Here is a 24,006-nt window from a genome sequence, read left to right on the forward strand (position 1 = left end):
TCTATCTATTAGTCTCCCCCCCCCCCCCTCCCCTCCAATAAATAGGAGATTCCACCTCTAGCAAAGGTACGCCCATAATTTTACTAAGATTATAATTTTACTTTGGGCACAAGATTGATTTAAACATTGGATGGTCTGTAGGTGACCTCACCTACACCTCTAACTGGTTTTCTCCTTGTAGAACACTCATAGATTTACACTTGAGACACTTCTATTGTGATAGAGACACTGTCTCACATAAAAAAATTTATTGTTATATCTTGACAATAATAGATATGACACAAAATATAATATATTAATACTCAAATATCTAAAAGTGTCTCAACCAAATGCCCGAAATAACATTTCAATTTAAAATTTATGTCATTGAGCTCATTTAGTGAAATATATCTACTACAAGAATTTCGGATTTTAGCGACGGAATATTTCCGTCGCTAAATCCAAATATCCATCACTAAATCAATTTAACGACAAATTAGCGACGGATTTTTTTCGTTGCTGAAACAATCGTCATTATATTTTTTTTCGACGGATCCGTCGCCAATTTAGTGACAGATTAGCGACAGAAAATTTTTCGTCGCTAAATGTATTTTTTTTTTAAATTTAGCGACGAAAATTTTTGTCACTTTTTTTTAAAAAAATTATTAAAAAAATTAAAATTTATTTTAGAGACGGAATATTTCGTCGTTATTTTTAAATTTTTTTATAAAATATATTTTTTTATTTTTAAAATATAAAATTAAAAATTAAAAAAATGTTAGCGATGGAATATATTCCATCGCTAAAGCATATTTATAAATAAAAAATAAAAAATAAAAATAATAATAATAATTAAAAAATAAAAAAATATTTACACTACAATCTGACAAACATAAAATTATTAAAAAGGAAGATAATTAATTAATACTTAAATATTTAAACTTTAAATATAATCAAAAATAGAATAAAATTAGAATACTAACGAACATTTCTAATAATTAACTAAAAATAAATAAAATATATAAATAAATAAAATAACACAAAAAAAGAGAAAGAAGCATACAAAATATATGGATAGCAAAAAACATAATAAATAATTTTTTAATAAAATAACATAAACAGAAACATATAAAAGAAATAAAAGAACATTTCTTTCACTGAAAAAATATATAAAAGAAATAAATAATTTCTTTCTTTTTTGCTTGGAAAGAAAGAAAAATAAAAAAAATTAAACAGAAAAAAATAAACTAATACTTAAAACACTTCAAATTTACTTAAATTTAACTGAGTTGCAAATAAATTTTAAAAATAAAAAGTAAAATAAATATCTAAATAAAAAGAAAACAAATTAACATGGGCAAGGGCAAGGGACTACAAACGAGAGACGCGGGCTAGGGCGAGGGGTAGCGAGCTAGGGCGACAGAGCGAGCAAGCGAGAGATGAGGGCGAGCAACAAGAGGCGAGGGCCATTACAACAAAATAGATTTTTTGCGGCGAATTTTTTGTGGCGATTTTCAAAACCGTCGCAAAATATGGTATTTTGCGGCGGTTTTTCAACCGCCACAAAATAGTTTTTTATGGCGGTTTGTCCACTATTTTGCGACTGTTTCCAAAAATCGTCGTAAAATTAATTAATTAAAATTATAAAATTAAATTTAGCGGCGATTTTAAAAAAATCGTTGCTAAACTCACTAATAAAAAAATAAAATATTAAATTTAGCAGCAGTTTTCTCAAAATCGCCACCAAACAAAAAAATTCAAAAAAATTAAATTTAGCGGCGATTTTGTCGAAACCGCCCAAAATTCAATAATAAAAAAAATTAAAAAAATTAAATTTAGCAACGGTTTTATCGAAATTATCGTAAAATTAAATAATAAAAAAAACAAAAATAAAATTTCACAACAGTTTTAAAAAATCGCCACAAAATTCAATAATAAAAAATAAAAAATTTAATTTAAAAAATTAATAATTTAAAAATTAAATTAAATTAAATTTTAAAAAATAATATTTTTTATTTTTTAATCAATTAATTTATTTAATTTCATTCAATTAAATTAAATAATTTATTTATTTTAAATTTATCAATTAATTAATTTATTTTAAATTAATTAATCAATTAATTTATTTAATTTAATTAATTGGCTTAAAACATTTTATGTTCAATTAATTAAGTTAATATGTTAATTCTTTTTTAGGTGTTTTGAGAGTTCAATTAATTAATTTAATTTAATTCAATTCAATAAAAAATAAAATTACTTTTTTATTTTATTTAATTTGGGGCTAAGTGTAATTTCAAAAACTTGAGTTTGTGGGTGCAAAGTAAATTTTGAAAAATAGTGGTTGGATTACTTTATAATTAATATGTGCAAATATATTACAAGGTGGCTTTGTAGATCAGTTGGCTTTGCTCGCGTATGCGCGTAAAGGTGGTCACGGGATCAAAACTTGGGAATTACATTGCAATTCTAGCAAGCGTGGTAGGCGGGCGGGCGGATGCACGGGTGAGCACGCGCATGGGGGCGGGGCAGTGGGCGCGCAGGAGTGGGGCCTTGCACGCGCTTGATTTTGGCTTGCATGCGATAAATAGCGGCGGTTTGACCGTCGCAAAAAAAAAAAAACCGCTGTTAAATTATTTTTATAATTAAATTTAATATTAAATTCAATTAAATTTAGCAGCGGTTTTAAAACCGCCACTAAATTTAAAAAACTGCCGCTAATTGTGGCGGTTTTCAAACTGCTGCTAAAAATATCACTTAACGGCGGTTATACCAGCGGTTGATAAAAGTCGTCGCTAAATGCTGCGCAATGCCTGTATTTGCGGTGGTTAAAAATCACCACTAAATGCCAAAAAATCGTCGCTAAAAATCAAATTTTTTATAATGGGCGATGCAGCAAGTGAGAGCTAAAGAGCGATGGCGAGACAGTGAGGGCGAGGGCAAGGCCGTGAGCGAGAGGCGAGATTGAGCGAGGGCGAAGCAGCGACCAAGAGCTAGAGCGAGAGAGCGATGGCGAGACAGTGAGGGCGAGGGTGAGGCCGCGAGCAATATTACCAACAATAACATAGTCCTTACTAGAGTACGTGTCAGCCTGGTCTAAATTGGCAACGTTGTAAGTCATGTGCGTCGTGGCACCGGTGTCCGTATACCAGTCGGAGACCTGAGTGTCATTCAAAGAGCAAGATGTGAAAGCTTTTTCCATCAGCAAAGCAAAAAAAAGGCTCATGACCAATTGATTTGTTTGCTGCCATTTAGCAAATTTCAGATTGACAGTAGCAGTGGAACATGAGCCAATGGTAGCAGGTGGAGGTTGGAGAGAGCCATCCACATATCCAAGAAGGTTTTGACATTGTAGCAAAGGTAAAACTTGGCTAGGCCAAAGAAGATAGTTGGAGGAGGATAATTTGATGGTCAATAGATGGACCATAGTATTGAAAGACAAAGTGGAGGAAGAGGTGCCGGAAGCCATTGCATCGAGGAAGGTTAATCCAAAATGCTCTGATACCATGAGAAGGTAATGAGAAAATCCACCACAGTTTCCGGTGGTGATATTCATATTGAATTTATACAATATTCTGTACAAGGTAATAACAAAGTCAAACATTCCATCTACACCATAATCTACAATCAAGGGATTGCCTAAAATCATGTGATTATGATTTGAGGAGATTTGCTTAATTGTTGGGGACATGATTCTTAGATCCTTCCATTACTATAACACAATGCATGCAATGAAACATGGATAGGGCTCTCACATCTTCATAACCACCTTGGTTTGAGGCTTTAATCTACCCTACCCCACACAACCTCATGGCTATAGATCCTTGAGCACAAACAACATGCAAATGCACACATAAGAGTTCATGAATCATACTTACAACTTTGCTAGCTATCATCCCATGGGGCTATCCCTTACCTTAAATCCCTTAGATCTTCCACAATCTTTAACTTCAAGATCTTTTTTGCTTTCAATCCTTAAGAGAAAACAAAACTTTGATGACTAAAGGCTTTCTTGAATATTGGATTAAATGAAAGAATAAGAAGACTCTCCTCACCTTAATAAGAATAAACCAAGAGCTTACCTTTGCTCTTTCTTTTCTCTTCTTGTCTTCTTTTTTCTTTCTTTATTTCTTCAAATGGCCAAAGGAAGACTTGTCTTCCTAACTTGCCAATTTATACTAATTTTTTCACTTTCAAGAATGGATGCTAACCCTTAAATCTTTGTGAATTTAAAAGAATAAATGTTAGCCCTTCACCAAAAGCACAATCCATGCCTAATGGGAAGACAAAATCCTAGCCCTTGGATTTCTCTGAAGATTTAATCTCCACCTTCCACCTCATCTCTCCTCTTAGACCATTTCAATCCATTTGGCAATCCATGCCAACTTGAAAAATTTTATCTCATCCCTTAGATTACTTCTCATTTTCAAGAATAATCCTCCACCCTTGGATTATCTTGAATTTTTATTTCCTTTCTCATTTAATTTTCAAGAATAATCCTCCACCCTTGGATTATCTTGAATTTTTATTTCCTTTCTCATTTAATTAAATCCCCATATTTTTCAAAGCATTAATGGTGATTAATTACCATTTTCTTTTAGATTTTATTTAATCCAAATAATCATTACACCCATGAATGCTTACAAAATCAATTTCTCTTTTCTTTTAGAATTATTTAATTCCACATTTCTCTTGGAGGAGAACTTGCTAAGTGTCACCTTTAGACACAAGCCTTTACCTTCAAGTTTTCATCTCAACCATCCATTAATTATAAATATAATTTATCAATTTAGGAAAAAATTAATTATTTTATCTCATAATTGAATATTCTCAAATTTTTCATATTTTTCATAATTTAATTCCTTTATGAAATTCTACTCCAAATTACTAAAAATGCTATTTGTGAATTATTAATCTCATTTATCTCTACATAAATACAAAAATTTGAAATTAATTCACTTCCATACTTAATTTCACATATGAATTATTTTCAACTTATCAAATTACCATTTATTAGAATTCACTATCTAAATTACCAAAATGCCCATCTCATAGGGTATCATTATTCTCAAAGATCCATCACCTTCTCAATGGCACTTTTTAAAAGTTTCAAATAGGCTTTCTTCTTTTCTAACACCAACACCGGGTATTACAAGAACACTCACCTTAAATGTAATTCAAAATACCTCAAAATTTGAGCTCAACCTCGACTATGGTGTCAAGTTTTTAAATGCTAAATTTTGAGTTCCAACACGTTTCTCGAACTTCAAATAAATTTTTAAAATTTTTCAAAAATTTTCTACTATTTTCCCTTTTTCTTTTCTTTTTCTTTTTCTTCCTCTTCTTACTTTCTCCTCCTCCCCTTTCTCTTCTTTCCTGCCTTCTTCCCTTGCGCCTAAGCCTATTTTTACATTGTCTTAAACTTGGCTCCACGCATATACACATATATTATATGCAGCATCCTTGGCTGCCAAACACCTTGGCTACCACTCTAATTTATATATATTATATTATATTTCTTGTAGAATTTTTGGCCACGAGGCACATACTCAACACACACATATATATACAAATAATTTATATAATATACTACGTATAATATATATGTATAATTTATTAAAATCATGCAAATTATATATAAATTCCTCAATTAATTCTAAATTTCACTTTGAGCATTTCACAATTACAATTACACCCTCAGACGTAAATTTCATTCAGATTTAAATACCAAAAATCCACAATTAATAAATTCAAGATTACTCAATAAGGACAATTTTATCTCTGCGCCCTCACAAAACCTTTGTTTCATTCCAAAACCACTTTAGGATTGATCCTTACGCAAAACTGGAGCCTTTTCAGTGTTTCGTTGGCTTTTTAGAAGTCCCCTACGACGATTCGATTTTTTAACCTGAATCATAGTTGTACCAAAAATAATCTCGATTCTGATTTTTTTTAATGCCATAAATCCTATCTCGAAATGCTGATTAATACCATATCATTTTCTTTAGACATTAAGGTTTTAGGATACTCCTTGTGATCGATTCGGTGACTTATTTTTACTATCAAGCCAATTTTTAGTATTCTAATCTTATTTAAATTACGTGATAATTTTATGCCGAAACGAGGTATTACAACAATTTTCAAAATTGATATTATTTATACGAATCTTAATTTTAATAGACTCCTAATTATTTTACACCTTTTATAAATAAGCAGACCTATATTATAGTAAATATACGATATAAATATTAAATTTTTTAACATTTATAAATTCTATTCTCAACATCGAAGTATGTGTATAAAAATTTCATGCGCCCTCTAACCGTTTTTCTCTTACAAGAGGAGGAAACTTGTCCACGAAGTTCACCTCAAACCGGTCAAACAGATAGGAGTTTGACAATTTCCCTGTTTTTTTGTGCGTCACACAATGAGATGAGGCATCTGGGTCCCACTGGGAACACGCCCACAAAGAAACGAAGAGGCAAAGTTGCAATGAAGACCCAACAATCCAGTTGCTGAAACCGAATCCCCTGGGCAGGTCCCTTCTGTTCTGCAATGGCGGAGGCAACACCAGCAGTCCCAACCAAGAACAGGTACTCTTGCTTGGAGATTTCAGAGCTACATCTAATTAGTTTCTAAACTAGCCATCCCCCACCTTGTGTTATTCATTTCTTTCTTGTTTTTTGTTGTGTAGATATGCAGTTGTTACAGGGTCAAACAAAGGAATAGGGTTTGAAATATGTAGGCAGTTGGCTTGTAATGGGGTCCTGGTGGTTTTAACAGCCAGAGACGAGAAGAAGGGACTTGAGGCTGTTGAGAAACTCAAAGGGTGTGGCCTTTCTGATTATGTCTTCTTCCATCAGCTTGATGTGGTGGACCCATCTAGTATTGCTTCCCTTGTTGATTTCATCAAGACCAAATTTGGAAGACTTGATATTTTGGTAGGATTCGCTAATCAATTCTTAATTCTTTCTCAGTTGTTCTTCTTCTACTTTATTGTTATTTTAATTCTGCGCAATCTTAGCTTGTCTTCTGTTCAAAACTCTGTGGGTAGCTTGCCAGGATTAATTGGGTTAAGAACTGCTGGCTTGGCTCTTGACAGTTAACTTTGGCTGTATCAAGATGCTTATTTGATACTAATCTTTTCTCCACCCCTTCTCAAACTTGGCTACCCTTTTCAACATGTAGGCAATATGGAATCAAAAATTGAATTCAAAGTTTTGGTGAGCATTTTTTTTAATAATTTTTTGTTTACAACAAAAGAAGAAGATTAAACATAACACCAGAAATAAAGCCTGCAAAGGATATGTCCGTATAAATGACTACCTAGTGGGATTTGAGTCCAGATCTGCTGTCCAAGAGACTGTCTCCATAGTTGTCTCTTCCAATAAAATTTTAACAACTCATCCAATTTTACACATCATCACTTTTTTTTTTTATATTCAGCTAAATACAATTTAATAATATTAAATATATTCAACTTCTCTCTCTTTATCCCAAACCCAATGCCTAGCAAAAAAAACCAATCGTTGGTGACCACCCATCGCCGACGACCACCCCACCACCATCAACCACCCCAACCCCATTCCTCGCTGGGCAGCCCCACCACCACAACTCCAGTTCTAATTTTTCATTTCTTTGTGGTAATCTTGGCACTAAACTTTGCATTAAATTATAAAAGTTGTCACTTAATTTTGTACTAAAATACATAAAAAAAAATCATTAAATTTTATACTAAAGTACAAAAATGTCATTTTTCTATTAATCTCTTTTAATGACAATTAACGATAGTCATGAAATTATATACTAAATTAAAATTCAGTAACCTTTTGTATTCTAGTACAAAATTTAGTAACTATTTATACTACTTAAGCAGAAATATGGTCTTGTCACAGTTGTCCATGTCTTGGCTTGCTTTTTAGATATTCAGTTAATTTTTTCTTGAGATAAATAATTAAATTGCTGAAATCGTTGTAGGTGAACAATGCTGGGATTGCGGGACACATCATGGACTGGGAAGTTTTCCAGTCAGTGATGGCTAAGGGAGGAGTGAGTCTTTATACCTCATTTCATTTGCTCTCAGTCAATGAAGAATTCAAATTGATGCAATTGTGATTATGCATTCTGATTTTTCTTTCTCTTTTCTATGCCCTTTTCCTTAAGGAGAATGCCATTTAATCCAAGTCTCTATTGGTTCCCCCCTTATCCTTTGAAATGTGCAAATATTCTGTGTGCTCTAAATCTTATCAGGATATGAAAAATCACATAAAGTGTCTTTTAATCTCATAATACTATGTACTAAAAAATAAAAAAAATCACTAAACTTTGTATTAAAATATAAAAACGTCAATATTTCATTAATCTTTTCTAATGATAATTGACGATAATTACGATATTGAATACTAAATTGAAGTGAAGTGATCTTTTAGCTACTTATTAAAGTTTAGCGACATTTTTACATTATACAAAAATTAATTTTTTTATAGTAATTTATTTGCTACGATTTTAAAAAAAATCATCGCAAAATTTAAAAAGTTTAAATTTTAAAATTAAATTTTTCCTTTAAATTTAGAAAATAATATAATAATTAAACATAAAAATTAAATTTTGCGACATTTTTTGAGAAATTATTGCAAAATTTAGAAAATAACTTAATAATTAAAAAATTAAATTAAATTAACATTTGTGACTATCTGTCACAAAATTCATTAAAAAATTAAATTTTATGATAATTTTTAAAAAATTGACGTAAAATTTTAAAAATAATTTAATAATTAAAAAATAAAAATTAAATTTTGCTATGGTTTTAAAATAATTTAATAATTAAAAAAATATATAAAATTTTAATAATTTATAAAAAGAAATTTTTAAAAAATATGTTAACTCTTCTTTTTTATTTTTTAATTAATTAATTAATTTCATTTAATTTATTTTTAATTTATTCCATTATTCCTTAAAAAAATAATTTTTAATTTAATCAATTAATTTATTTTTTAATTTATTTTAAAAAATATAAAATTTAATTTTGAAAAATAATGATTAGATTAGTATATAATTAATATGTGTGGTATCAAGGAGGTTTCGCAAATTAGATGGCTTCGTACCAATATGGAAGGTTCCAAGTTTGAAATTGGGAAGGGGAAGGCGTTGGAATTAAATTTCTAGTATTGCCACATGGAGCGCAGGGGAGGGGGTCAAGCAAGGGCGCACGTGGGAAACAACAGCGGTTTCAAAACTGTAACTAAATCTATTATTTCATGGCGATTGTCAAATCGTTGCAGAAAATGTAATTTGCTGCGATTACTCTAGTGATTATTGAAAATTGCCACTAAATTCTCTGCGACAACTATTAATTTTAGTGGCAATTTTTAAAACTATCGCTAAATCACTTTGCAGTGGTTAACTGCTGCAAAATGCTTGAAAAATTGTCGTTAAATGCCAATTTTTTTATAATTCTATATTTTAATGTAAAGTTCAGTAATCATTTATGCTATTCAATCATGTTTGATATGGCAAATGATCGTTTTCTTGTTGTCTCCCTAATCAAATTCAAGTTCTTATACATTTATGCTATTTAGTCATGTTTAATTAACTAAGGATTGTGAACGTTTGGCCTTTAGCATTGATAGAAATGATTGACAAGTTAAAATTCATATATCCGACCCAACTCAATTAGATGAAGACTTGATATGCCATTGTTGATTCAACCTCAGGCACTGACCCATGACAACTTGGCCGGAGCGATGACTCAGACTTATGAGATGGCTGAAGAGTGCTTGCAAACAAACTACTATGGTGCAAAGAGGATGATCGAAGCATTTATCCCCCTCCTGAAGCTATCTGTTTCGCCGAGAATCGTCAATGTTTCTTCTGGATTAGGGCAGTTACAGGTACCTTCTTTATAACCGATGCAACCCCTTAACTATAAAAATCACAATATTGAACAATGCTATTGCCATTTTCATTTCGCCCCATCCGATTTGGGTTGACATTGGGTCTTAGATTTGTAGCTGATCATCTCAGAGAATATGGTCGAAAATGTTTGTTTCAGGAGATACCAGGCGAGTGGGTTAGAACAGTGTTGAATGATGTGGAAAGCCTTACAGAAGAGAGGATAGACGAGCTGATAAATGATGAGTTCCTGCAAGATTTCAAAGCAGGATTACTGAAGACTAAAGGCTGGCCTGTCGTCTTCTCGGCCTACAAAATGTCCAAAGCTACAATGAACGCCTACACGAGAATCCTCGCGAAGAAGAACCCGGGTTTTCTGATCAACTGCGTCTGCCCTGGTTATGTTAAAACCGAGATTAACGGAAATACTGGCCATCGGAGTGTAGAAGAAGGTGCTGAATGTCCGGTGAAGCTCGCCCTTCTACCCGATGATGGCCCCACTGGCCTTTTCTTCTCCATGGGTGAAGTCTCATCCTTTTAATGATGAGCTTACGACAGTGGTATCATTAAGTCATCTTTAGCGGGCTGATCGGGTGGGCAACCCGTAATGTCCCTTAAATAAAACGTTTCCTAAATCGCTTGTGCCTGGGATGAGATTCTGTAAGTTTTAGTAATGTATTGATACTCTACGAATTAATGTGTTATATATATATATATATATGGGGTTAGTATTGAGTCAAGTTTTGAGTTTTATTGAGCTCAGTCTCAACTTGCAAACCTGTTTCTAGACTCGAGCTCGAGTTATGTGAGCTTGGCTTGTGCTCAGCTCATTACGAGTTCAAGCTTGAGCGCCTGCTGGTAGCCCAAGCTTAAGTTCGTCAAAATCTATTATTATTTTGTTAAAACTTAATTTGTTATTATGTTTTATTATATACTAACGTATGCTTATATAAATAATATTAAGATTAAAATGCAATTATAATTTAAATGCTCTATAAAACTCAAATAAAAAACAAACATATATGATTTATAATATTCACCAATATTGCAAATCAAAATATAAGAGCAAGTAAAAAAGAAATTGTAAATACTGAACAAAAAACAGAAATTAAAGTTATTGTATATTTGTTAACGTTTTATAATAAAAAGAAAAAAATTACTATCTATATAATAAAACACATCATCTACCAGTAAGTATTCTATATATCAGCCTGTTTTCTACAATTAAATACCAGCATGTATTCTACAATTTCAAACAAATCAAATATAAAAAAATTAAATATCAAATAATGCACCACAACCAATACTTTGCAATCTAAAAGATATTAAAATTAAAATGCACACCAATTAGTGCAATTGACATCAAATTATATATTTTTTTGAGTGTGTAAGTTTAATTTTTTTGTTGCAAGAAGATCAATTAAGCAAATCACCCTCGCTTTCTTTTTAAATAGCTACAAACAAATAATCCCTTCATTCTTAGATCAATTTTTTAGATAGTTCCAAATAAATACTTTTAATGTATTTAAACTTTCACTTTCTTTTTAAAAGTCCCTAAAAAGAGCACACATTATCCAGCAGAACTAAATAAATAAAAAAAATCAAAAACCCAATTCGATATAGAAACACGCCGACACCTGTAGATACACACACACACATATATATATATATATATGCACAAATGATAAAATCCACAGACAACAAGGAAGAGCTAAGGCAAAAGAGATCCAGAAATAGAAAACTACATATATTTATATATATCAACAAACTAACAAACATCACTGAACTTATATATTAAACACTAGTACTCATAGAGAAAAGAGAATGATAGATTATTGGGGAAACAAAGTACCGTTAAGTGAAGAAATAAAAAGAAACACATCATTGAACGGCGGAGGGAGGGGCGACGACGACCGAGAGGGGGTACAATGAATAGCGACGATGGCCGAGAAGAGGTGTAAGGAACGATGGAGAGAGGGGCGACGATAGCCGGTGGGGCGACATGGGGGGCCAGCGATGGCTTGGGTGGGTAGGTTCGTGAGAGAGATGGGGGCAATAGGAGAGAGGGAAAAATGAGATGGCGTGGGTGGGCAAACAGTGAAGGGGGGCGGCGAGAGAGGGTGTAGCGAACGATGAGGGAGAGGCAATAAAGGTTGATGGGGCAACAGGGGGGCTGGCGACGGCGTAGATGGGTTGGTTTGTGAGAGAGAGAAAGAGAAAGAGAAAGAAAGAGAAAGAAGCAGTGAGTCAGGTAATGGGAGAGAGGAAAATCTCCTCATTGCACCAGTAGAGCTATCTCTATCTTTTCACTTCCATCAATCACACAAAATTATACATTCAAAAACCTTTCTTCTTTTCATCTCAGTCATATAATATATTTGCCATTAATCTCAGCCATACAAATAAAATGTGAATCTAATACATTTTATACATTTTTTTTCTTATTATATAGATATTTATATTATATTATATTAAATAATTAAATTAATATATATAATAATTTAAAATTTGATAATTTTAGATTAAATAATATATTTATAAAATTAAAAATAAATGTATTAATATATTTATAAATGATGTTATTCACAAACTTCTAATCAAACATGTTTAATACTCTCTAATTTAATCTATTAGTTCATGAACCTCTAATTGAACATGTTCGTAAATTTTAACGAGTTGAACTTTACAAAATTCAAACTCTATTCTTTTATAAATCGAGATTTAAAGTTACGTTTAAGCTCGGGTCGTTTATCTTAACAAATGAATTCGAACGAATTTTTGTCAAGTTAAGCACTATGTCGCTCACGAATGACTTGATTCATTTGCGACCCTAGTTATATATTTATATTGATGTGACGTAAAATATAATATATTAATACTCAAATATCTAAAAGTGTCACAACCAAATGCTGAAATAACATTTCAATTTAAAATTTATGTCATTGAGCTCATTTAGTGAAATATATAAATATAATAATAATATGATAATTGTGACTTAGAATTTAAATTTCATTGTGATTAGAACACATTTGCAATTAAAGATTTATTTTTTTCATGATTTATCTTCTAATCAGATTATAAATTTATATAAATCAATAAATTATAAATTTATAAATAAGTACTCAATACACTAAAATTATTGTAATGCTTTTTTTTGCCCATAACTTTTTTTCAACTTAGGTTTTTCACGTAAAACTTTTGTATTTATTTGTGTGTTTGATGGTTTGATTTTATTTTTTATCCTAAACTTATACAAATACTTATATTTTAAAACAAATAGATGAAGAATTTAGAATTAATGTAAATGTGTATATACTAACCCAAAGTTGGAACTAATGTGTGGTCGATACTATGGAAATATGGCATGCCTTTGTTTACCTTTCCTTCTCTAGTTGTGGTTAAGTTGGGGTGGGTTAGGAGGATTGAGTTATTTTCTAGTGTTTGCAGAGAGAAGGAGCTGAAATTGACTGGAGAAAGATCATCTGGAAAGAGATTACAACACAAACTTACAGTTTGGCTGAACAGTGTTTGGAAACAAACTACTATGGGGTAAAAAGAACGATTGAAGCATTCATTCCCCTCCACCTCTCAGTAGATTCAGCAATAATAATTAACGTTTCCTCTGGTGTTGGGCAATTACAGGTACAAACTTAACAGAACAGTCAACTAAAAACAAATTACTTGGTCAGTTAGATGAATTTTAGCTTTTTAGTTATTAAGGCTTTTTAACTGAATAATTCCTAAGAGTCATCGACCTTTAACTGAATAATTCTCTTCCTCTTTTGCAAAATTACTTGTTTTAATTAGATAGTAATGACAATTTAAAAGTATTCACACAAAATAATTATTAATTAATTTCTTTACAAATGAATATTGTTGTCATTAGAAAAAGTTCATCAAAAAGACTAAAAAACTCTAGAAGTTCAAAAAAAAAAAAAATTGAACTAAAAAAGTGTAAATTTTCTTATTTAGGAGTTATACACAACGTATAAACTAAATAATTTTGACATTTGAAAATCTCTTTGAATGTTTTATGAAAAGAATAGGTAATTACCTATAAAGAATTTTAATTCTAAAAAGATTTTAGAATATTAGAATAAACATTATCCATAAAAGCTTTAATCCTATCTATTGAGCCAACTTGCTCATATTAATTAAGTTTTGATAATTAACTAAAATATTTTTATGATATAAATATTTTTTCTTACTCATGCAAAAAGTAAATTTATTTTGAACTAAAAAATATTATTTTTAGACATGTTTTCTTGTTTTAATTATTTATGTCTCAAAAGCTTATATTTAAATTTTCAAATCTTGATTTCTTATGTGATGATGCGGAGCCGATCACCTTCTTCTGTCTCGGACCGAGTACCTGCAAAAAGGGTGGGGACTCGCTCCCCGTGATCCCTCCGACGCTCAAGTCAGTTCATAGGGTTTTTGAGGAGTATAATAGTAATGGAAGATAGTAAAAGAGTCCCTTAGGAGTCCGCCCCCATACCTGTAGAGCCTGTCCTCTATTTATAGATGTCCCGTGGTCTTTCCCTTAGGAGATAAGATATATTTCAAAAGGAGAGGTTGATCCCCTTTCCATGGGGAGAAAAGATAATCTTCCCTAATAGAGATAATTCTTGAGATATTTAAAGATATCATTGGTTGACTTAATCTTCTTCTTTATCTCTTTCCAATTCAAAATCATAATAAAGATTATAAAGATAAGCGGAACTCCTAAGTCTTGACACGTGGCGATCGCCCATTGGCCTTTACTAGCACACATGGCTCCAAGTTAATAGTAACCTCTAGGGGTAGCACAGTAAAATTGCCCCCTATAAATATTCCCTCATCACTTGCCCCCCACTCCTTGAGCTGATCGAGCGAGGAGTTTGAGTAGCTGAAGGAGTAGTCATCATTGTTTTTCTGAGCCTCTGTAAAAAAGTTCTACTAAAAATTTGGGTTAGTAGGCTCGGATGCTGAATTCGCTTTTTAAGTCTCCCGGTGCCTTTTCAGTCTTCCTATGCAAAGGGTGATTAGGTCGCTCGAGGTGATAGTGACGTTCGAGAATTTTCCTTATCTTCGAGGCCGCTGGCCGAGGCTGTGTGCCTTGTCTTCTGGGGTCACTGGCCGAGGCTATGGTGGCCGAGGCTATGGTGGCCGAGGCCGCATGCCTGATCTTTGGGGGCCGCTGGCCGAGGCTGCGTGCCTCGTCTTCGGAGGCCGTTGGCTGAGGCTGTGGGGGCCGAGGCCGCTTGCCTTATCTTCGGGGCCGTTTGGCCGAAGCTGCGGTGGCCAAGGCTGCGTGCTTCGTCTTCGGAGGCCGTTGGCTGAGGCTGTGGGGGCCGAGGCCGCTTGCCTTATCTTCGGGGCCGTTTGGCCGAAGCTGTGTTGGTTGAGGCTATGGTCCCCTTTGGTCTTCGTTTGGCGAAGGTTCGTAGCCTCCGAACTGGTGCCTTTTGGTCTTCATTTGGCGGAGGTTCGTAGCCTCCGAACTGGTGCCTTAATTAGTAGGGGTGGTCCCCTTTGGTCTTCATTTGGCGGAGGTTCTTAGCCTCCGAACTGGTGCCTTAATTAGTAGGGGTGGTCCCCTTTGAGTCGTTCATGTTTTCTGGTTAGGGGTTTGAGGCCCTGCGAGGATCACATTTGATCCTTTCATATTGAGTGTTCGGGGGTTCGAGGCCCCCCGAGGATCATATCTGATCCTTTGTTTTTGAGTGTTCGGGGGTTCGAGGCCCCCCGAGGATCATATCTGATCCTTTGTTTTTGAGTGTTCGGGGGTTCGGGGCCCCCCGAGGATCATATCTGATCCTTTGTTCTTGAGTGTTCGGGGGTTCGGGGCCCCCCGAGGATCATATCTGATCCTTTGACCTTCGTTGTCGAGGCCTTTCGGACCTTCGGTTTTCATTCGCACATGCTGGCTTGGATTGTAGTTGATGACGGGATTTCAAATAATATCCTTATTTTATTTTCGCGGTTCGGTGAAATGCCTACGTCCGCAATTAAAGAATAATAATATTTTGTTTTCGCGGTTCGGCGTAACGCCTACATCCGCAATTAAAGAATAACAAATATTTTGTTTTCGCGGTTCGGCGTAACGCCTACATCCGCAATTAAAGAATAACAAATATTTTATTTTCGCGGTTCGGCGTAACGCCTACGTCCGCAATTAAATAGAGTATTTTATTTTTGCGGTTCGGCATAACGCCTACATCCGCAGGTGTTCGGGGCGAGCCTTTCGTCTTTAATCCCGAACATTTTAACAGAATCAATTAAAATTCAAGTCATTGGAGCATATCTATCAAGCAATTCAAATCAAAACCTTTTGCATATATCTAGCAATTCTCCAATAAATAGTAGTTAAAACACTAGAATGATAAAACAAGGGAAATAAGTTTTAACCAAAGCGATATTAACGGAGCTTCCGTCGCAACCATTATCGCTGCTTGCTGCGGCCATCGCCTGGCTCATCCATGGTGGTTTCTGGGTATATACCCCTTTTCCAGGAAGTCTTCCCCTTTAATATTATAATATAACACCTCTCTTCTTATTTACTCCACTAGGCTTCCATGATAAGCTTTTCTCCAACATATATATATTCATATAATATGAATGCAGTGGCAGAATTACGCTTCTTTTATGTGATTGAACATATATATATATATATGAATCTTTTGGCCTTCTCTTTCAATTATTTTTACATAAAACAATAATTGAAAAATAAAATCGTAGGAGGCACAAAAAATATTAAAAGAGAAACAAGCGTACCCATGATGCAATAAGCAAATATGTGTAATTGAGTTGAATAGATTTCCTACGGCTTGAAATTGTACTTGGAAAACAGAAGGAAAAGACGAAGGCCCCACGGTGGGCGCCAATTGATGATGCGGAGCCGATCACCTTCTTCTGTCTCGGACCGAGTACCTGCAAAAAGGGTGGGGACTCGCTCCCCGTGATCCCTCCGACGCTCAAGTCAGTTCATAGGGTTTTTGAGGAGTATAATAGTAATGGAAGATAGTAAAAGAGTCCCTTAGGAGTCCGCCCCCATACCTGTAGAGCCTGTCCTCTATTTATAGATGTCCCGTGGCCTTTCCCTTAGGAGATAAGATATATTTCAAAAGGAGAGGTTGATCCCCTTTCCATGGGGAGAAAAGATAATCTTCCCTAATAGAGATAATTCTTGAGATATTTAAAGATATCATTGGTTGACTTAATCTTCTTCTTTATCTCTTTCCAATTCAAAATCATAATAAAGATTATAAAGATAAGCGGAACTCCTAAGTCTTGACACGTGGCGATCGCCCATTGGCCTTTACTAGCACACATGGCTCCAAGTTAATAGTAACCTCTAGGGGTAGCACAGTAAAATTGCCCCCCTATAAATATTCCCTCATCATTATGCAAAAAGTAAATTTATTTTAAATTGAAGGTAAGACATTTTCTTATTATTTGAGAAAGGTTAAACAATTTTTGAATTTTAAATTTTTTATTAACATTTTCTTTAGTGACTAAAATGTTTATAAATACCATTTCAAACTTATTTTTTGAGCATTCAAGTGCTTCCATTGCATATCCAAAGCACCTGAAAACTCTCAAAAAAAACATCCAAGCAATTTGAGGCTCTCGAAGCATTATTGCACATCCACCGAAGAGCCACAAGATAAGAAGAGAAAAGTTTTCAAGTCTTCTATGACAAATCCAAACTTCTCCATTTGAGGTTACAAATTTATTTATTTATTTAAATATTATTACCTTGTATAATTTGTTCTTAATTGCTCATTTGTGTCTAAATGTGGACAAACTATTTGTAATATTTAAATTATTATTGAGTATTGTATAGGTTTTCTAAATCCGTTAAAATCTAGGTGAATCTAATTTCTAATGTGAACTAAAAAGAAAACATTGGTGTAGTGGTTGCCTAGAATCCGTTGTAATGTAGGTGTGTATCTAGTTTTCAAGGTAAAGTATTGTGAAAAATCTTGGTGAAATTATTTTAGTGGAACCCTAAGGGTGGTTAGATCTTAGAAGGGTGGACTAGGTGTGTGTGAAGACATCGAACCACTATAAATTGTGTTGTGCCTCATTGTATTTATTTTTGTTATATCTTACAACTTACATTTATTATTAATCTCAAATATAATTTATTATATTTATCAAATATATAATTTTCAATAAAATCATTAATCGAGAATATTTATTAAAATTTAGAAAAATTTTAATCACTCAATTCACCCCATCTTAAGTGGTCATACCCTAAGGGACCAACACTATCAAGTTTCAAAATGTCAAGATAGATATTATCTGTATGAATCCTAATTTTAGAAGACTTGGGATTGCTCCATACCCCTATATAAACCACTTCTCCGATCACAACCTACTTTCTTGCTCTTCACAACCCACTTCCTTCCTTATGCATCCATTTCTCCGATCACTTGTAGTGATTTTCTCCAATCACTTATAGCTCATAGACAATAAACAACAATAGCAGCAACTCATATGCTAGCTTGTAATCCATTGTCTCTACGCAACAAAAAAATGCTAGATGATGGGTTCTCGACCACAGGGTTAGGGTAGGGAACCCAAGGTTCCTCTACCCGTGGGCGGTCGAGAAAGCCTGAATTCCCTGACAGTCCATGGTCGGGGAAGCCTGACTACAGGCTTCCCTCACACTCCACGACTCGACTTCCCGTAGTTGGGGAAGCTTGGCTTCCTCGACTACCCTTTGTCGGGAAAGCCTGCTAGGCTTTCCTGATCGTGGGTAGTTAGGGAACTCAAGGGTTCCCCACCGCGGGCAGTCGGGGAACCCTTGCCTCCCCAACTTCCCGCGGTCAGGGTTCAATTTATGTATTTATGTTTTATTTTTTTCACAAAATTTTATATTAAATTCTTAAGTAATGTTATACACTTTGAAGTAATGTTACGTACTCATATTTTCTCCAAAAGTTAAATGAAGTTGTGCTTCAATTTTTGTTGTATCCATTTATGTATAAGTTTTTTTCTATGTTTTATATTATGCCCCATATATGTATGTATATACATAAATAAAATTGAATAAGAAATAATATTGCAATAAAAAATACATAAAGACTAAAATTTAATGTGTAAGTACTCCAAATATTTACAACTCAATTATAGTACAACATAAATTAATTACGTGACCCCTTCTTGGTTTTTTGTTGGGTATCTGCTGGTGTGGTGGGTGGTCGAAACTGACTCCGTGGTACTCCTGATGTTGTTGTTTTAAGAGCTTGGCGGATCTATAAAGGACATGCCCAAAAGGTACTGGCAAAGATGTCGATAGTCCAGTCTCACTATAACTATGCAGCGATGCTGGTTCGTAAGAGCCACCTACATTGGATATGATACCATGTACCTCAAACCATGTTATCTCAATACATCCACTACCACTAAGGGTTCACCTAATATTACGCGATCGAGTGTAGACAATACTGCCACGTTACACTACATAACACAATTAGATAATTTTTTTTAAATATAAGACATTTCAAAATATCAAATATTTAAAAAATTAATTAAAAAATAAAAATTTTCACATATTTTAAATAAAATTCAAATATTTTTTAAAAATTATTTTGTATTAAAAAAATAATTTTTAAAAAATTTATTTTTTTGTGGCTGCTTCGACGACCGCTGGTTTTGCCCTCGATTGCCTATAGAACCCCCAACTTCCATTGTCGGGGGTGACAATAAGTGATCGAGATTCAAGAACCCCGTGATCGTCGCCGAACACGGGTTGCAAAGCCCTTGACTGTCGCTAGTCGAGGGTTCGTGGGAACCCCCCAATGGTCGCTGATCATGGTTGTAAAACCCCTGACCGTCACTGGTCGGGGGTTCCAACGACGGTCAAGGGTTCTGCAACCTTGATCGGCGACGAGGGTTCCTCAAACCCCCCATCGTCACCCTGCAACGGGTCGACCTCCACCCACAACTGACCCAACGCTAGGAACCTCCAGCCCAGCCAGAATAACATGCACACCTACCTTGCAGTCTTCTACCTCCAACCCAACTAGATGAGTGTAAAGGGAACATGTAAATGGAGGAGGGCAAATTTGGAATATGTGGGTTGCAATGAGTAATTAATGGTGAAGAATAATAATGTGGGCTGGTGATAGAATTTTCCTTATTCTTTTGTAGGATTAGATAGCTTAACGATAGTATTTTTAATTAAATAAATTTATTATTATATCTTGATAACGACAAATATAATCAAACCTTCACATGTACATGATTTGTAAAAATATCCTTTTAACTCCGAGGAAAATTCTAAATATGTCAACCTCAAATTGGCCGAATGGGTAGAGAGTTTGATATAAAAATGATATGTTGTCAGTGTCGGACTAGCAGAAGATGTTGGTGTGTAGGTCCCACCCCTGAGACCTATACCCCCTCTCTCTCAATTTGATGAGTCTGACAAATTTTATGTTGCTTGCACAACATATAAAATTCGGTGTTTGATAATGTCCATATTTTTTAATCTGTCACACAACAAACTACGCATTTGGCTCCCACTGACAACACACACACAAGGAAACAAAGGGTAAAAGTTGTCCCTTGGGGCACAATTGGGTGGCAAATGAGGGGATTGTATGTCATGCTGGAGGCCATCAACATGGGTTCGATTCCTAGGGAGGATATTTGCTTTCTTCTGGGGGAGGGCTTTGGTGGTGATATTAATGGATCCTACCTTAAACCCTGGTCAACCAAACACATTCCGCGGTTTACTTAGTAGCAACATTGAGGGGTCCGAGCTGCTATCCCCAGACTAGTCAGGTGCAACACTCATCAAAAAAAAAAAAAAAAAGAAGAAGAAGAAGAAAAAAACAAAGAGTAAAAGTTGGAATGAAGACCCAACAACCCCGGGTGCTGAAACCAAATCCTCTCGGCAGGTCCCTTCTGTTCAGCAATGGCGGCAGAAACACCAGCGGTCTCAAACAAGAATAGGTAACTACAAATATAAAGAAACCTTCACGTGCATGATTTGTAAGAATATCCTTTTGATCTTAGGAAACTTCTAAATATGTCAAACCTCAAACCGGCCAAACAGACTGGGAGTTTCACAATTTCCCTTGTTTTTTTTTTCTTTTTTTTCTCTGCCACACAATCAGATGAGGCATCTGGGTCCCACTGGGAAAACACCCACAACGAAACAAAGAGTAAAAGTTGCAATGAAGACCCAACAACCCATTTTCTGAAACCGAATCCCCTGGGCAGGTCCCTTCTGTTCAGCAATGGCGGAGGCAACACCAGCAGTCCCAAACAAGAATAGGTACTTTTACTTGGAAATTTCACATCTGCATCTTAGTTTCTAAACCAGCTATCCCCCCACCTTGTGTTATTCATTTCTTTCTTGTTTTTGTTGTGTAGATATGCAGTTGTTACAGGGTCAAACAAAGGAATAGGGTTTGAAATATGTAGGCAGTTGGCTTGTAATGGGGTCCTGGTGGTTTTAACAGCCAGAGATGAGAAGAAGGGACTTGAGGCTCTAGAGAAACTCAAAGGGTGTGGCCTTTCTGATCATGTCCTCTTCCATCAGCTTGATGTGGTGGAACCATCTAGTATTGCTTGCCTTGTTGATTTCATCAAGACCAAATTTGGAAGACTTGATATTTTGGTAGGATTCACAAATCAATTCTTAATTCCTTCTAGTTGTTCTTCTTCTACTTTATTGTTATTATAATTCTGTGCAATCTTAGCTTGTCTTCTGTTCAAAACTCTGTGGGTAGCTTCCCAGGATTAATTGGGTTAAGAACTGCTGGCTTGGCTCTTGACAGTTGACTTTAGCTGTATCAAGATGCTTATTTGATACTAATCTTTTCTCCACCCCTTCTCAAACTGTGTTACCCTTTTCAACAAGTGGGCAATATGGAATCAAAAAGTGAATTCAAAGTTCTGATGAGCATTTTTTTTTATAATTTTTTGTTTCTCACAAAAGAAGAAGATCACAGGAAACTACGCTAAAATTTTTTAAATATAACACGAGAAATAAAGTTTTGTAAATTATATGTTCCTAACTCTATCTAGTGGGATTAGGATTCCTGATTGTATAATTGTTGCTATCAAACGAAGAAGAAAACAAAGACGAAAAGAGTAGGGAAAGATGGGACTAAATAGAAACGATCATTGAATTTTGCATTAAGGTGTAAAAATGTTATTGAATTTCAATTTAGTATATAATTCAATAACTACCATAATTTGCCTTTAAATAAGGCTAATAGGATGTTGGCGTTTGTGGCTAATAACGTGAATAGCTACATAGCACAAATGACCACTAACTTTGCCTGAAAATATAAAAGGGTTACAAAAACTTTAGACTGAATTTTGCACTAAAATACAAAAAAAGATACTGAATTTTGCACTAAAGTGCAAAACAATATCATAAAACTTTAGACTAAAGTATAAAAACGTCGGTATTTTGTTAGTTTTTTTTAATTATAATTGATGGTAGTTATGGAATTATATATTTAATTAAAATTTAATAATTTTTTTGAACTTTAATGCAAAATTCAATGACCATTTATGCCATTTAATTGAAAAGTTGGTCCTACCCTACTTAAGGATTCATATCTTGCTCTATTTTTTAGATATTCAGTTAGTTTTTTATTGAGAAAAATAATTAAATTGCTCAAATCCTTGTAGGTGAACAATGCTGGGATTGGGGGACTCATCATGGACTGGGAAGTTTTCCGGTCAACAATGGCTAAGGGAGGAGTGAGTCTTTATACCTCATTTCTTTTGCTCTCAATCAATAAACTCAAATTGATGCAATTGTGATTATGGAATCTGATTTTTCTGTTTTTTTTTTTCCTATGCCCTTTTCCCCAGGGAGAATGCTATTTAATCCAAGTTTTTATTGGTGCCCCCCTAATACCTTGAATGTGCAAATCTTCTGTCTTCTAATCTCATAAACTTAATTCAAATTCAAGTTCTTATACATGTGTCTTTATTAACTAAGGATTGTTAATATTTGGTCTTTAGCATTGATAGAAATGATTGACAAGTTAAAATTCATATATCCCACCGAACTTAATTAGATGAAGGCTTGATATGCCATTGTTGATTCAGCCTCAGGCACTGACCCATGAAAACTTGGGCGGAGCGATGACTCAGACTTATGACATGGCTGAAGAGTGCTTGCAAACAAACTACTACGGTGCAAAGAGGATGATCGAAGCATTTATCCCCGTCTTGAAGCTATCTGGTTCGCCGAGGATCGTCAATGTTTCTTCTACAGGAGGGCTGTTACAGGTACCTTCTTTCATAACCGATGCAGCCCTTGAACTGTAAAAATCACAATATTGAACAATCCTATTGCCATTTTCATTTCGCCACTTCAGATTTGGCTTAACATTGGGTCTTAGAATGTGGTCGAAAAATCTTTGTCTCAGAACATACCAGGCGAGTGGGTTAGAGCAGTGTTAAATGATGTGGAAAGCCTTACAGAAGAGAAGATTGATGAGTTGATAAATGATGAGTTCCTGAGAGATTTCAAAGCAGGATCACTGGAGACCAGAGGCTGGCCGGTCGTCCTATCGGCCTACACAATGTCGAAAGCTGCCATGAACGCCTACACGAGAATCCTTGCGAAGAAGAACCCGGGTTTTTTAATCAATTGCGTCTGCCCCGGTTACGTCAAAACTGACATTAACGAAAATACGGGCCACCGGAGTGTAGAAGAAGGTGCTGAATGTCCGGTGAAGCTTGCCCTCCTGCCCGATGATGGCCCTACTGGCCTTTTCTTCTCCATGGGTGAAGTCTCATCCTTTTAAAGATGAGATTATGACAATGGTATCCATCATTCAGTCATCTTTAGCGGGCTGATCGGGTGGGCAACCCGTAATGTCCCTTAAATAAAATGTTTCCCCAATTACTTGTGCCTGCGATGAGATTCTATAATAAGTGTTAGTGTATTGATACTTTATTTATTAACGCATGTGTTATATATAGGGTTGGAATTGAACTAAATTAAGAGATTTATTGAGTTCAGTCTTGATTTGTGAACTTGTTTTTAGTCTTGAGCTCGTGTCATGTGAGCTAGACTTGGGCTCAACTCCTCTTGTCTTGGGCTCGAGTCATATGAGCTAGGCTTGGGCACGGTTCATCTTGGTTACTTGGAAACAAGATGCTGAGAGC

General features: G+C 34.6%; 2 protein-coding genes across 2 annotated transcripts in view; both read left to right on the forward strand.

Annotated features, from left to right (window-relative positions):
• Nucleotides 1-6,309: 6,309 nt before the first annotated feature.
• The window catches only part of LOC127787650 ((+)-neomenthol dehydrogenase-like), a 39,984-nt gene continuing 22,287 nt past the window's right edge, over nucleotides 6,310-24,006 (forward strand). The window contains exon 1 of the mRNA XM_052315709.1: nucleotides 6,310-6,514. The gene's annotated coding sequence lies outside the window, so the exon portion shown is untranslated. The remainder of the gene's footprint in view (nucleotides 6,515-24,006) is intronic.
• LOC127787649 (uncharacterized) lies at nucleotides 6,429-23,874 on the forward strand. Its single transcript, XM_052315708.1, has 10 exons — nucleotides 6,429-6,569; nucleotides 6,671-6,917; nucleotides 7,954-8,025; nucleotides 9,690-9,866; nucleotides 10,028-10,406; nucleotides 21,088-21,142; nucleotides 21,241-21,487; nucleotides 22,513-22,584; nucleotides 22,939-23,121; nucleotides 23,262-23,874. Exons 1-10 carry the CDS (start codon nucleotides 6,532-6,534, stop codon nucleotides 23,640-23,642), a joined length of 1,851 nt encoding a protein of 616 aa, XP_052171668.1. The 5' UTR covers nucleotides 6,429-6,531; the 3' UTR covers nucleotides 23,643-23,874.

The sequence above is a fragment of the Diospyros lotus genome, chromosome 12 (genome assembly GCF_014633365.1).
Source record: "Diospyros lotus cultivar Yz01 chromosome 12, ASM1463336v1, whole genome shotgun sequence".
In the NCBI taxonomy this organism is placed as follows: Eukaryota; Viridiplantae; Streptophyta; class Magnoliopsida; order Ericales; family Ebenaceae; genus Diospyros; species Diospyros lotus.